Source organism: Chrysochloris asiatica, unplaced genomic scaffold (genome assembly GCF_000296735.1).
Source record: "Chrysochloris asiatica unplaced genomic scaffold, ChrAsi1.0 scaffold00001, whole genome shotgun sequence".
Classification (NCBI taxonomy): Eukaryota; Metazoa; Chordata; class Mammalia; order Afrosoricida; family Chrysochloridae; genus Chrysochloris; species Chrysochloris asiatica.
Window position 1 is genome coordinate 24,762,406 of NW_006408519.1, and position 14,009 is coordinate 24,776,414.

A 14,009-nucleotide genomic window follows, 5' to 3' on the forward strand; every position below is an offset into this window, starting at 1 on the left:
CCATTTCTGCTCAATCTGTAGCTTGAACCTGGCACCATTCCCATCTTGGTGGCTTGTGCCCCCACCACTGAGCTTTGCTTTCTGCTCTCAGCTCTGCCAGGCTCTCTCAGCAACCCCCAGATCGTCTCAGCTGTTCTCTCCTCCACTTCTCTCCAGGTGTGTCCTTTGTTGTTGTTTCCAGGATAGATTTCTTGACTTTCAAGCCTGAATTTAGAATCCTTCCTGTGTGGACCTGCAGTAGTGTTGTTGTTGTTAAGAGCCGTCAAGTCAGTTCCAAGTCATAGCGACCCTGTATAGGGTTTCCGAAGAACAGCTGGTGAGTTTGAACTATTGACCTTCTGGTTCAAACTGGCCTTGTTATTCAGTGCTTTATCCTGCAGCACCACATAACTTGCAGTACTTGCCCAGTTATCAAGTAGCATTTTAATCACTTGCTTAATTGTGTCTTTCCTCTAATAGACTGTGAGTTTTGCAATGATAGAGACCAAGTGCAGACTCCCTTATCATCATATACCCAGTGTCTGACACAGTGCCTGACCTGTTGGAGGCGTTTATTGACTATTGTAATTAAGTGATGTAGAGTCAGTTCTGACTCATAACAACTCAGTATAGGGTTTCTGAGGAGCCGCTGGTGAGTTTCAGCCGCTGAGCTTGTGGTTAGCAGTGTGGTGTTTATCCTGCAGTGCCACAAATATTAGACCCACACATATCTAAGTACATAGTCCCATGTCCAGCACATATAAATACTCAATTGTTGTTGTTAGGGCCATCGAGTCAATTCTGACCCATAGAGACTCTGTATAGGGTTTCCAAGGAGCAGCTGGTAAGCTCGAACCACTGACCTTGAAACGCTGACCTTGCAGTTCAAACGACTTTGCAGTCTGACACATTAGCCCACAGCACCACACCAGGGCTGCAAAAGTACTCAATAGGTAATGGTAAAGTGTATTGTTCACAGTTTATTTACAACAGGTAGAGCTGTCATAGCCATAATACAGTCATATAAAATGATGCAAATAAGCCCTGATTAGGACTGCAAAGTGTCCACTGGATGTGGTAGATAAGAAGCTGTTGACTGACTTTTGCTAATAAACTCTTGAAAAGTGAAGCGGACAGAAGCCAAGGCAAAGCAGTTTGCGGAATAACTTCAAGGGCAGAACGTAGAGACCAAGGATAGACAATTCTGTAACAGTGACTGACTACAAAGGACCCTACCTAGAGAGGACAGTAGTTAAAGTAGCTGCAGGGTCAAGAGAAGATGGTTTAGAAACTGAAAAGAATGGTTCAGGTGTTCCCGGGCTCTGGATGAGGCCAATGTGGAGGCAGATATAGAAACACAGGCCTGGAATAGGATCAGGACTCTAAATAAAAGGGAAGGTCTTACACCTGAGAAAAGATGATGAACTAGAAAATGATGAGTGGGGTACAGGAACATGTGCAGTGGTCTGGGGAGAAAAGAGAATGTGGCTGATACAAGTATACTAAATTCTGGTGCACAAAAGTTTTAAACCTGTCACTCGTGGTCTTGTTTCTCACAGGTGTTCGGGGGACTTGTCTGGATTTTGGTTGCTTCCTCCAACGTTCCTCTACCTCTGCTGCAAGGATGGGTCATGTTTGTGTCTGTGACAGCCTTCTTCTTTTCCCTCCTCTTCCTGGGGATGTTCCTGTCTGGGATGGTGACTCAGATTGATGTCAATTGGAACTTCCTGGTAAGGGATCTTGATTTTAAGTCTGCTTCAGAAAGCTGTGGGAAGCTTATAAACATCGCCTTCTGTTCTGAAACACCCGATTTTGCGTTCTGATTTATTGGGTACCTCCAGTGGGAGAGAGAGGTCAGAATGCAGGGTCTGACCCAGTGCTCTGCAGGTCAACAGGATCCCAGGTGTTGAAATCCTCATGCTGATAGAGCGAGCGACTACTTATTGATTTTGATGACCTTTACTAAAAGACTGTTTTGTTTTCTACAACGAATGAGTTACATTACAGTCAAGGAACTATTGAACAGATGCCTTTGGGAGATGAATGTTGGAACACATATCTGGAAATTTTTCATTGGTTTGTACATTAGATGTTTAACATGCATGTATTCTCTTCAGAAAACCATTAATAATACCTTCTGCTTGCCAAACACATAGAAAGGAGAAGTGGATATTTTGTTTTTGTTATCAATTTCTGTCCTTTATTAACAAGAATTGATGAGTACCAATAAATGAATTTTCCTTTTACTTTTTTTTTTTTGTCATTTTTTTATTGTGTGAAAAATAGACCTTAAAAAACATACACCAAATGACCAATTTTTCTTCTAGATGGGCAACTACTCAAGAACAAATTTTTTCAACCAGCGCAATTTTTTAAATTAGGAGGCCACTGAATGGATCTAAAATATCACTAGAAGATCATAGAAGCCTTTATTAAGCAAAAATGTCAACATATGAAGCTACTATTTCTCGACTTAGTATTTATCTAGGTCGTCTTATTGTTAAGTGTTGTCAAATCAGTTCTGACTCATAGCAAACCACTCTGTATAGAGTTCCTAAGGAGTGGCTTGTGTGGTTAGCAGTCCAGTGCTTATCATGCAACTCCACACCAGGGCTTCTAAAAGTGGTGTTTCTATCTCTCTAACCCTTTCCCATAGAATTCTACTGCACTCTTGGATTTGTATCTCGTCAAACAGCAGTTTGGGCACCCTAAGAAGACTCAAATAGTATTCCTTTTAAAGATTTTGTTTTCAGTTTGGGAAACAAAATGAACTCCAAAGGGGCAGGATCAGGACTTTAAAGTGGATAGAGTAAGGTTTTCCAGTGAAGTCTCATTGTTGTTGTTAAGTGCCCTCGAGTCTGTTTTGACTCATAGTGACCCTGCTTAGGGTTTCCAAGGAGCGCAGCTGGTGGGTTTGACCCACTGACCTTGGGGTCAGCAGTCCAGTGCTTATCCTGCAGCATCATCTCACAGGACAGCCCTTTTTACATTCAAAGAATGAGTAGGTGCATTGTCAGAATGCAAACAATTCCTTACTGTAGTTTTCCTGGCCTTTTTCTCAACTATGCAGTTTTCAGTTTCCTTAAAAACTTCTTAATAATATGTCTCTGTGATCATCCTGAGTCCTTCTAGAAAAAAAAATCTGTCAAGATTTCCCTTTTGGAATGAGAGGAATAACCAAAACAATGGCCATAACCTTCTGAACTGACCAACCTCTGCCTTGAATTGAACTGGACAGCAGATCCCCTCAGAAGCTACTGTTTTGATTGGATTGTTTGTGAAGGCACTCTAATGAGACTAACACAAATACATTCTGAGAAAACTTGTCTGCAGCTATCCACTGCTCAGAAACATGGTTAAACATGTTTTGCTTGGAATAAACCCATGCATGTATGAACTGGAACCCTAGTAGCAAGACTTTTTGACGTGTGCTCGTATACTTGTTAGTACGTAGTCACTGCCCAGCTTGTTTCATCCTGCTGCAGGCTGCGCCATCTACCAACCTGATCCCTCCCTTGGGACCTTCCTGGCCCTTCCAATAATCCCAGCAATTAAAAGGAGCAGCTGATCAAGTAGGGATTCTCCAGCATCCTGCAGGGTCCAGAACTGTTTCAAGTTGGTGGTTGGTTGATGAACATGCTTTCCCAATGTTTAACTCTACTTTGAGTATCACTCCTGTTTGGATTCAATCTTTATGGTCACACCCTCTTTTTCTCCATTTGCATTTATTGAATCTGGCTCCAGACGATCAGCACTGGATTGCGAACTCTTAACGTCTGCAGTTTGAGCCCACCAACCACTCAGTGGGAGAAAGATGAGGCTTTCTTTCTGCTCCCTCCAAGATTTAAAGCCTTAGAAACTGTATACAGGGTTGCCTTGAGTCAGAACCAAACTGACAGCACTAAACAACAGCATGAGTCTTATCTGTGATATTAAGTACAATAATTAGTATCCTTATTTGTTTATTAATTTTCCTAAATTTGTATTACCCCCGGTTTATAGCAATGTGTCTAATGTGTCCTGATGATAAAATTCAGGAGTTTTCTTTGTATTGTTTGACACCACGATGTAAGAGAGATCATTGAAGTTAGAAAGAACCCTATCAGTTCTATAGGTTGTCTGTAAAGCTTTCCCTGTGGGTTTTCAACTGGAGCAGCCCAGTCTTGTCCTTGAGGGGCACAAGCAATTAAGTGTTCAACTACTAGCCAGAAGGTTAGTTCAAACCTTCCCAGATGTGCGTGGGGAGACAGACCTGGTAATCTGCTTCTAAAGCTTTGGAAACCCTCTGCACACAAGAGGTTGTCATGAGTCAGAATTGATTTGATTCTGAAAACAGCAGTCCTCTCACTAAGAAACAATGCCGATAGCAACACTCACGCCATTGGAAAGTGGTTGTCCCTTCTTGGTGCTCATCACATGGTGGGCATATAAGAATGTTTTAAAAGTTCGTAGAAAATTTCCATTATCTTTTAATTCCAGTGTTCCACACACACTATTTGAATCCCTCTTATACTTTAGAAAGCCAACTCTTGATCTCAAGGAGTTTATTTAAATGCCTACCCTATTTGGAAATAATAAGTTGGGTGGGGTGTTGTTTGTTTGTTTGTCTCTCTCTCTCTTTGTGATTTTCTACATACTCAGTCATCTTTGATCACATGATTTACATTCATAGGCTTTGTGATATCAAACACTTCTTACACTCTCGGTCAGGAAAATTGACAAGTAAGACATCTCATGGAGTTGTCCCCAAGTGGTAACACATAATTGCTGCATTCCAAAATTGTGAAAGATCGATTGTTCTCCCCCTCTGGTGATAATTTACTGCAGCCTCTATGCCGTGTGTGGAAGAAGCTAGAATGCATTTTGATAAAGAATTTCTCTTCTAAAATGACTTGTTCTGGGAAATTGACTGTAATGTTTCATCTAACTGTCATTGATCAGGAGATTAAATGAACATTCCTGATACAGCTGGTCCAGCTTTCCCCCAAGCTTTTTAGCTTTAGTATCAATGGTGAAAGAAAAGATAATATGCAAAAACCTAAGTTAAAAATTTGCCCTGTTCTTACTGTGTAACAAGAAGCATATTTTAGTTTGCAAGTGATTTTTGTTTTTTCTTGATAGTGGTTTTTTCTGGAGAGGGAAGAATACCATTTTGCCTAATTTGAAACAAGAGATGCCATATTTATATACTCCCTAAGAAAGGGGGTTAAGAACAGATAGTTTAAAAAATGAGAGTTATTTTTAAAGTCTCCCTGTATTCCCCAAGAATGTCGTTGGCATACATTTGATTATAATCCTCCCTTGCCTGTTCTGGATGTCACTCATTTAATATCTTAAATGTCCTGAGCTATATTTACTGTTCCCCCACATTTATTTACAGCCTAAGAAACCCTACACAGGGTCGCTGTGAGTCGGAACCAACTTCACGGCACATAATCCCCACCACCATCACATTTATTTACTCATTTGATGTTTATGACAGTTCTTTACAGAAGATAAGTATTCTTGTCCTCATTTTTGCAAAATAAGAAACCTGAAGCTCAAAGTGGCGGTTGTCCCGTTTGTGGCACCATAGAATATGTACTCGACCTCAAGGTTGGTTTGAATTGCAAGGTCAACAGTTCAAACCCACCAAGTGCTCCCTGGAAACGCTATAGGGTCGATATGAGTCGGAACCCACTCAACAGCACTTCATGGCAATAGCAACAACAGTGTGTAAACTAGGAGGCTCCTGTAGACAGCTGGGGAGTTTTAATTTATCAGTAGAAGCTGGGTTCTGATGCTGAGAAGCCAAGGGTGACCTCAAGATAGGAATGGGGCTTGGGAATAATTGTGTATATGTTGGTGAATAAAATATGACAGGAGGGACAATACTCTGGAGTGTAGGCAGTGAGAGATTGTGAGAGAACCAAGGCTATGTGTAGGGCATGTCCCCCAGTAAGTAGGGTGAGCACGAACTTCCCAGTGCTTGCTTACTCATCTGTAGTGAACAATTCAGCTCAGCCCAGGATTACCTTGTTTATTTGGTAATCACCCCCGGCACCAAGAATGTGGATGAGGTCATCTGTGAAAGGGAGAGTGCCAAGAGCTTAGGACAGTGACTCAAAGGGTGGTCCCTGACCACCAGCAGCACCTGGGAACTTGTCTGAAATGCAGATTGTGCTGCAGTGAGCTCTTGCATGTCACTTCTAGCCGTGGTCTATAAACTCCCACCAAAAAAAACTTCCTGGTGGGCCTGAGTAAGAGAAGCGGGAGAGAATGCTGATGGATCATAAAATTCAGTTGTAAGATTTTTTAACAGGGCTAAGTGTGATACAATTTGAGCCTGCCAGCTGCTCTGTGGGAGAAAGTGAAGCTTTTTGCTCCCACAAAGATTTAAAAAGCTTCGAAACGCTATACAGGATTGCTGTGAGTCAGAACCCACTCGAAGGCACTTAACAACAACAGTGGTGACTGGTCAGTGTTGCCATCCTTGTTGGGTATAAAATGGACCATCTCAGCAGCAAAGTGGGGAATCTTACTACCATCTAAGGAGAGCCAGGAGTGGAGTGCATCTGTTTGGACACTGATATCCCTGTACATGGAACCTCCTGAACTCAGGGACAGATGACCTGTGACACTGGAGAGTGGCAGAGGAGCCACAGAGGAGCCCCAGCAGCTGCAGAGCCAAGCCCAGTGCACGAGAGAGAGGTGTAAAACTCAGCCCACAGAGCAATAAAGCTGAGTGACTTTGGGTTTGCAGAGTGAGGAGCCTCGAGCACCTAACTGGAGGAGCTAGGCTTGCTGACCAACAGAGTTAGAGCTGAGTGCCTTCAGGCTGAGACTATGGTGGAGAAGAGTTCGCTGTAAACATTAATAACCAGCGGCCCTAAAAAAGCTTCGTAACATTCACTGGACAGAGGGAGGCCTACCTGTGGGCACAGCTGGGGAGAAGCTGCCCTGGCTAGAAGAGCTGTGCCCTGAACGTTTCTAACCCTGAATTGAAACCTGTTAGTATCCCTGGTGAAGCCCTTAAGTGTGAGTACGGTGTCTGAGTTCTGTGTGGCCATGGCAATGGATGATGGAACCTAACTGAGTAGACTTGCTGTAGGAGGAATGGTGGTACTATTTTCTGCACTTGGCTTCCATGCAGATGGCTCTGTCCGAAACTCTGTATAAGGTCCTGTAGTGCCACAAATGCTCCAGGGGGTTCAGATGCACACTAACCCATGAGGACCACTGATTTTTAATGACTAGCCTGGCTGTATGTTCAGAAAATGTATTGCGTGGCAGCCCCAAGAAGTAAGAGTGGACCAAAAAAGTCTTCAGACCAGAACAACTTATTTCTAATAGCCCTGAAAAGAAGGAAGGAAACAACCCTGGGCAGGAGGAATACACAAGCAGAGATGTGCAGGCTGTAATTGGTGTTGAGAAGAACCTTTTCAGACAGAGACAATACCATGTGTAAAGGCGATAAGCTTTCCGACATAGAGTGCTGTCTGTTGTTAGGTGCGATCGAGTCACAGAGCCCTCGTCAGGGTTCCTAGATGAAATGGAAGCAGATCATCAAGTCTTTCTGTCTCCCATGGAGCTGCTGGATGGATTCAAATTGCCGACCTTTCATTATTAGCTCAGCCCTTAATCATTCTGCTATCAGGTCTCCTAAGGACCAAAAGGAGGCCAAAGTAGCTGTTGTTTAAAGAGGTATGCGACCAGCATCAGATGAGACTGGGGAGGAAGCCAAGGGCTAGATCATACCAAAAGTTGTAGACTGTGACAGAATGTTTTCCTTCCCTCTGAAAATAAAACAAGCCATTTCTGAGAGTCCACGTCAGTCAGTTAAATACCTAACGATCCCAAACATATTTTCCCTTCATTATGATTGCTAATTAAGACTCAGCTTTATTGTATTTAATCCCTAGAAGTAGTGACATTTGAATTCGCATTTTGACTTTCACCGCTACCATCTGCTAGGCATTTCCTAAGTGTACCATTAGGAAAATGGTCCAGCATGTACCATTTTTCCTAAGTGTTTTGAAGACATTGGTAGTTCAGCTTACAAATGACAAGTGTTAAGTAGAAAGAACACCGTTAGTACTGTGCCTTTGTAATTCTTACCCCTGGTTAGTTCAGTTCAGCCTCGCAGATTATTCTAGATATAATAGAGCAATTCCAGTGGGTGCCATTGTTTGTTCACATGGGCATTTACAAAGACAGTGTGGTGTCCTGTGTTGTAATATTGCTGTATCAACAATAGAGGCAGCGTGATAGAAAGGAGAGAAAATGGACTTTGGAGCCAGACCTCTGTGGGTTTGTATGCTTCTTCTAAAAGTTCATCTCTGTGTGGTTTGGGAACAGTCATTGAACTGAAAAGGAGGAAGACATTTACTTCTTCGTAAAATCAGGATAATAACTGGTGGCTAAAAGGAAGAGTAATAATGAATGTAAATGCTTCATATTGGGGAGTCATTACCATCAGTAGCAATGTGTTGATGGTACATGAATACGGTGAGACACTGAATTCTAATAGTTAATGCCTTTTTTTCCCAGCAACATACAAAATAACGTAATAAACAACTAAGTGAGTTTTGTAGGAAAGATTTCCATACCTTTTTTCAATATGCTGGTAAATTCTGTGACTTTATAATCCAGCTGCATATTTCAGTATATGGGATGATGATCCAATGGATAAAATAATAATTACTCAAAAACAAAATCATTATAAAATGTGTACATATGTTCACTGTAGCTATAATAAAAAAATGTAATTTAAATTTTACTTGAATTTCAAGAACAGCATACATTACTTTTTTATTATTATATGAATAATATCAATCTCTGCGGCACCTGGATCCAAAGTAAAGTTATACATTTCATTAAAAATATGGGAGTCCCTGGTTGGTGCAGCTAGTTAATGTTCTCAGCTGATAACTGGAAGGTTGGAGGCACCTCAGGAGAAAGCCTTTGGAAAAATCAGCCATTGGAAATTCTGTGGAGCACAGTTCAACTCTGACACACATGGAATCACCATGAGTTAGAATTGACTCAGTGGTAACTGGTGTATGTGTTGTTTGGTTTTTCTTATAAAATTCAGTGTATCACAGGGAACATCATCTATAGCTTGATGGGGTTAGGTACTAATCAATACCTAACCTGCTAGATATGGAACCCTTTGGGGGAAGGTCTGATTTTTCTCCTTAGTTATCCCAAGTCTTCTTTAGTTTTTTAGAGTGCCAATCATAATGTCTTACTTATAGAACTCCTGGAGACCATGCATGGGAAGCATTGTCCTGTAGTGGGCACTTCTGTCCTTTCCTTTGGTTTTTTTCTTTTTCATCCATATGCTGCTTTATGAATATAACATAAAAAATTGGGGGGAGAAACAAACAAGATGGTGGATTGGATGGAAGTGCAGTAAGGAGCTCCATCAACAATAACACAGAATACCGGACCAAGCAGACTCGGGGGGTGGTCCCAGAACTCTTAACCACATATAAAGGAATATTTAGAAAGTTGGAAAGCTCACAGCCAGTAGAATTTATAGCAGAAGCAAGAAATCTTGCGCTTTCTAATCCAAGGCACTCAACTGCTCCCGGAGCCACCATCTTGGGTGAGACCGAACCGGGGAAGGATCAGAGCAGCCACGGACACCTGACAGAACCACGGAGATAAAGATGTGGACATTCTTTTTTTCATATCTGCTTATTGGCCTCTCAAATACGATAGTGTAGTCAAAACATTCCAGGATAAACAGGAGCTAAGGGATTTTGACAAAGCCAACCCTGTGATGAAAAAACCTAAAGGGAATTCTGTGGATAGAGAACCAACAAGTACAGACAACAACCAGAGATTGACGTACGTGGCAGCATCACCCAGAAGTCAATCAACAAATGGAAGAGTCGAGAACAGAATAAGACTGTAAGAATAAATTCAGAGGATCTGGGAGGTCAGACTATGATCCAAACAATTACAGTGTGAAAGAAGCTCAACACAGCAGAACAGAAATCTAGGTGGTGGGAAGGTCAGATAGATTACAGGATAAAATATAAAATAGACTGTCTTAAATGGAGGGAAAATTTAATGGAATATAAGGTAACCACAACGGTGGGGTTGGGGTGAAATGTTTTGGGGAGGTGGAGGGAGGCGATGATAGAGCACAGTAATGAAGCTTCATAAAAAGTAATGTGACTTTACCTTTTTAACACACATAACATTTGATGACTAGTAAAACATGGAAATGAAACATTAAAAAAAAAAAAATTCAGTGTATCAGAACATTTGCCACTATGCTAATTAAGATGAGTTGGTTGAGTTTCACTTGGATTCTAACAGCTTTATATTGCTAATACTTTATATTAGCTTTATATTGCTAATACAGCCAAAATAAATAGCCAATATCACGCTAAAGTTGTTTGAGTAAATGTTCTGATCTTCCTGAACCTCAGCTTTCTCGTTTGAAATGAAGAACAGAAACCCAAACCTTAGTGTTTTAATTTTCTATGGCTTTACTTTATCTTCCTCGTTTCAGGATTTTGCTTACCACTTTACTGTGTTTGTCTTCTACTTTGGAGCCTTTTTATTGGAAGCAGCAGCTACATCCCTGCATGATCTGCAATGCAATACAACCGTGGCTGTGCAGCCACTTCTGAATGATAACCAGTATAATGTCAACGTTGCAGCCACAGTAAGTGTCTAATGAGTACAGCCCCCCACCACCCCATCACTTCCCCCCCATGCCAAGTTCTCTAACTTAGGCAAAAGTAACTCTAGCCATTAAATGGAGTATTCATTGTTTTCTGTCTGCCCAGGTGATGAAACTGAGACACAAAGAGGTTGACATTCCTGTAGGAACATAGCCAGTTTGAAGGCATTGGTGGGCCAGTTTGCAGATTGGAAGTGTTTAGGACAAAGGTTTGTTAGTGGTACGCCATTATAATTCTCACCCGTAGGTAGTTGTCTTCAGCCTTGCTGCTTATTCTAGATGAAATAAGAACAATTCCTGTGGAAGGTGTGGTTGACTACCTGAGCATGTAAAAAGGCAGAGCAGGGCCCTGTGTTGTAGTACTACTGTACCCACATAGAATCATTGTGCTAGAGAAGAGAGAAAGTGGAGTTTGGAGTCAGGTCTTACCCAACACAGGCTACTTTGTACAAAGACTTAATTGAGCTTTCTTTACTTCTCGTAGCTTCACCTATTTTTAAGGAGATGTGTTTTTATCTGTGTCCTTCATTGTTCAAAACCTACATGTAATTCATTTTCATTCCATAACTATTTATTGGAAATCTACCATTTGCTGATGTTGGGGACAGGAGTGAATGAATTGCAGTCCCTTCTTCCTAGGAAAGGGCAGCCTAGTGGGGGAGGCAGACAAGCCAACCATTATAAGCTAATCTAAAAAACAAACCCACTCTCATCAAGTGGATTCTGACTCTTGTTGGTATTAACTGCCATTGAGTGGATTCCAACTCATAGCGACCCTATATACGGTTTCCAAGGAGTGGCTAGTGGATTTGAACTGCCAAAATATTGGTTAGCAGTTCAGTGCTTATCCTACAGCACTATTTATATAGAATTTCTGGAACTATAATTTTTTTTTTTTTTTTTTTATGAGAACAGCTAGCTTCATCTTTCTCCCACTGAGCGGCTGGAGGACTTGAACCCCTGACTTTGTGGTTAGCAGTCAGTCCAACACTAGCACACATGCCACCAGGGATCCTTACAATAAATGATACTGTTTTTGCTATTAAGGGCCATTGAGTCGGTTCTGACTCATAATGACCCTGTATAGGGTTTCCAAGGAGTGGCTGGTGGGTCTGAACCACCAACCTTGCAGTAAACAGTCCAATGCTTATTGTACAGTGCCACAATAGATGATACATAGATGAATTTCATTCTGGAATGAGCTTGTTATTTTGCATTAATATACATTTCTAAAGAAATGATGTGAGGGGGCTTCAGAAAGTTCATGAAAAATGGAACTAAAAGATACTGGAATTTTTCCATGAATTTTTGAAGCTGCCTCATATATTGTTTCTGGTCCTTGTAGATAATTTCTTAAGATAGCAAATGTCATTGTCTTTCTCATTAGCATTCATTTCCCTAAGAATCCAGCATAGTGTGACTGTTCTGGCAGTCCCTCTTTTGTGACTTTGTCCCTAATATTCTTCCTCTTTATGTACCTACAAGAGAGTTTCAAAAAGTTCATGGAAAAAATGGACTTAGAAGATAGGGCCTTTAGTCCCAAATGGCTTGAAGCCCCATGGATAAAGTTCTTTATCTCTCTGCCTTAATAAGCCCATAAATCCTTCAGGTTTTACACTGAGTCCAAAAACATTCCCTCCAGTCTAAGTAAATCTAGTTTCTGAGTTTTAATCGCACTGAAATGTGTGAGCCATTCTTTTGTGACATGATATTAGAAGCTCTTCATTTTCATTTTTATTTTAATATACTTGAGAGAGAGGAAACGTCATTTTCACTAATAGTAAGTGTCAAAAATGATTACTTTCTTTCAGAGGACAGTTTCTAGACTAGAGATCTTTCAGAGAGATGGTCATCAGGCAAAGGGTGTGGAGAAGAGCAGAACAGGAAACTGAGCATGCCCTGTTGGTTTTAAGTGCCATCAAATTGATTCAACCCATAACCACCCTGTATAGGGTTACAAGGAGCAACTGGTGGGCTTGGACCACTGACTTTGTGGTTCAAACTGACCTTGCAATCCAGCACATTATTCTCTAGCGCCACACTGGGACTCTGAAAATGTCATGTAGGTGAATCCAGTGTTCGTCTCAGTTATTGTTTCCTGGTTAACAATCCCCGCACTAAATCATGCCATTGTATCATATTCAGCTCTTTGGTCTTGGATTTTCTATGGATCATAAATCCCCAAAATGGTGTGGACAATGTCTCTATTTATTTATATGGACCAAGTGTAGTGCTTGGCACATAGCTGGTACTAAAGAAACCCTTGTTGGCTATCGAGGGCAGTCGTGCAAGGCAGAACACAAACTCATGCACAAGGGCTCCTGCCCACACAATAGGGAGAGCAACGTCCCGATGCTTCCTTCCCACCCATTGTCTTTGATCACTGTGAAATCACATTCTATTGTCACAGAAGCCATGCGCTGCCTCCCTGAGTTGTGACAGTCATTGTCATCATTGCCCGAGCTCACTGTCTAAAACAGTTCTTTTAATACAGTGGCCAAGTCTTTCACAAAAACTAACAAGTGAGCCAGTTTGTGAACAGATAGATGGTCAGCATAAGCTGCCCACCAATGAGAGAACTAATAGAGGTGTGGCACTGTAGGATGACACTCTACTGCAAGGGTCATTTGAATCGTAAGGTCAGTGGTTCAAACTCCCAGCAGCTCCTCGGAAACCCTGTAAGTCAGACCCAACTTGACAGCATTTAACAACAACAATATGAATGCTTAAAAGAAGAGTGATGTTGTAAGAAGAGAGGATGAAGCAGTAATATAAACTATATCCAGACAAGGGAACTATAAAACATTTCTGGGTTTGATAGTGCTCAAATCACTGTTCCTTAGGAGGATGGTTCCCTTAGAGTTATAAGTCTGATGTAAATTTTTCTTTCTTTTTTCTTAGATTTTTGCCTTTGTGACAACAGCTTGTTACGGTTGCAGCTTGGCACTGGCTTTACGAAGATGGCGACCGTAACACTCCTTAGAAACTAACTCTCCGTGTGTCCATTTCATTTATGTACTTCATATGTCTTAGCAACTTGGGTACCATTTTGTCCAGATGTAATAACATATTACAGAAGTATTTGTTTTTTGTTTTGCTTTATTTTTAATACATAGAATCTAAGTGCAATTTTTGGTTTATTTCATGGGTGAAATCTTAATTCTTTGATGTTCAACAGAGAAATGGTTATCATTTCACTTTTCAATTCTGCACCTATGTTTAAAAAAAAAAAATTATTCTTTATCTCCATAAAATAAGCAGTTATTCTACATAAAAAGTATTATTCATTCTATGTGGGTATTGAATCACCTGTACCTTAATTCTAGTAGGTAACAAAAACTCCCTTAAA

The 14,009-nt window shown here is 41.1% G+C and overlaps 1 protein-coding gene across 1 annotated transcript in view; it reads left to right on the plus strand.

Annotated features, from left to right (window-relative positions):
• The window catches only part of MAL2 (mal, T-cell differentiation protein 2), a 42,083-nt gene extending 28,450 nt beyond the window's left edge, over positions 1-13,633 (plus strand). Inside the window, exons 2-4 of the mRNA XM_006830668.1 lie at positions 1,539-1,709; positions 10,487-10,642; positions 13,562-13,633. Of these exons, the coding sequence (XP_006830731.1) occupies positions 1,539-1,709; positions 10,487-10,642; positions 13,562-13,633 (399 nt within the window). The remainder of the gene's footprint in view (positions 1-1,538; positions 1,710-10,486; positions 10,643-13,561) is intronic.
• Positions 13,634-14,009: the final 376 nt, after the last annotated feature.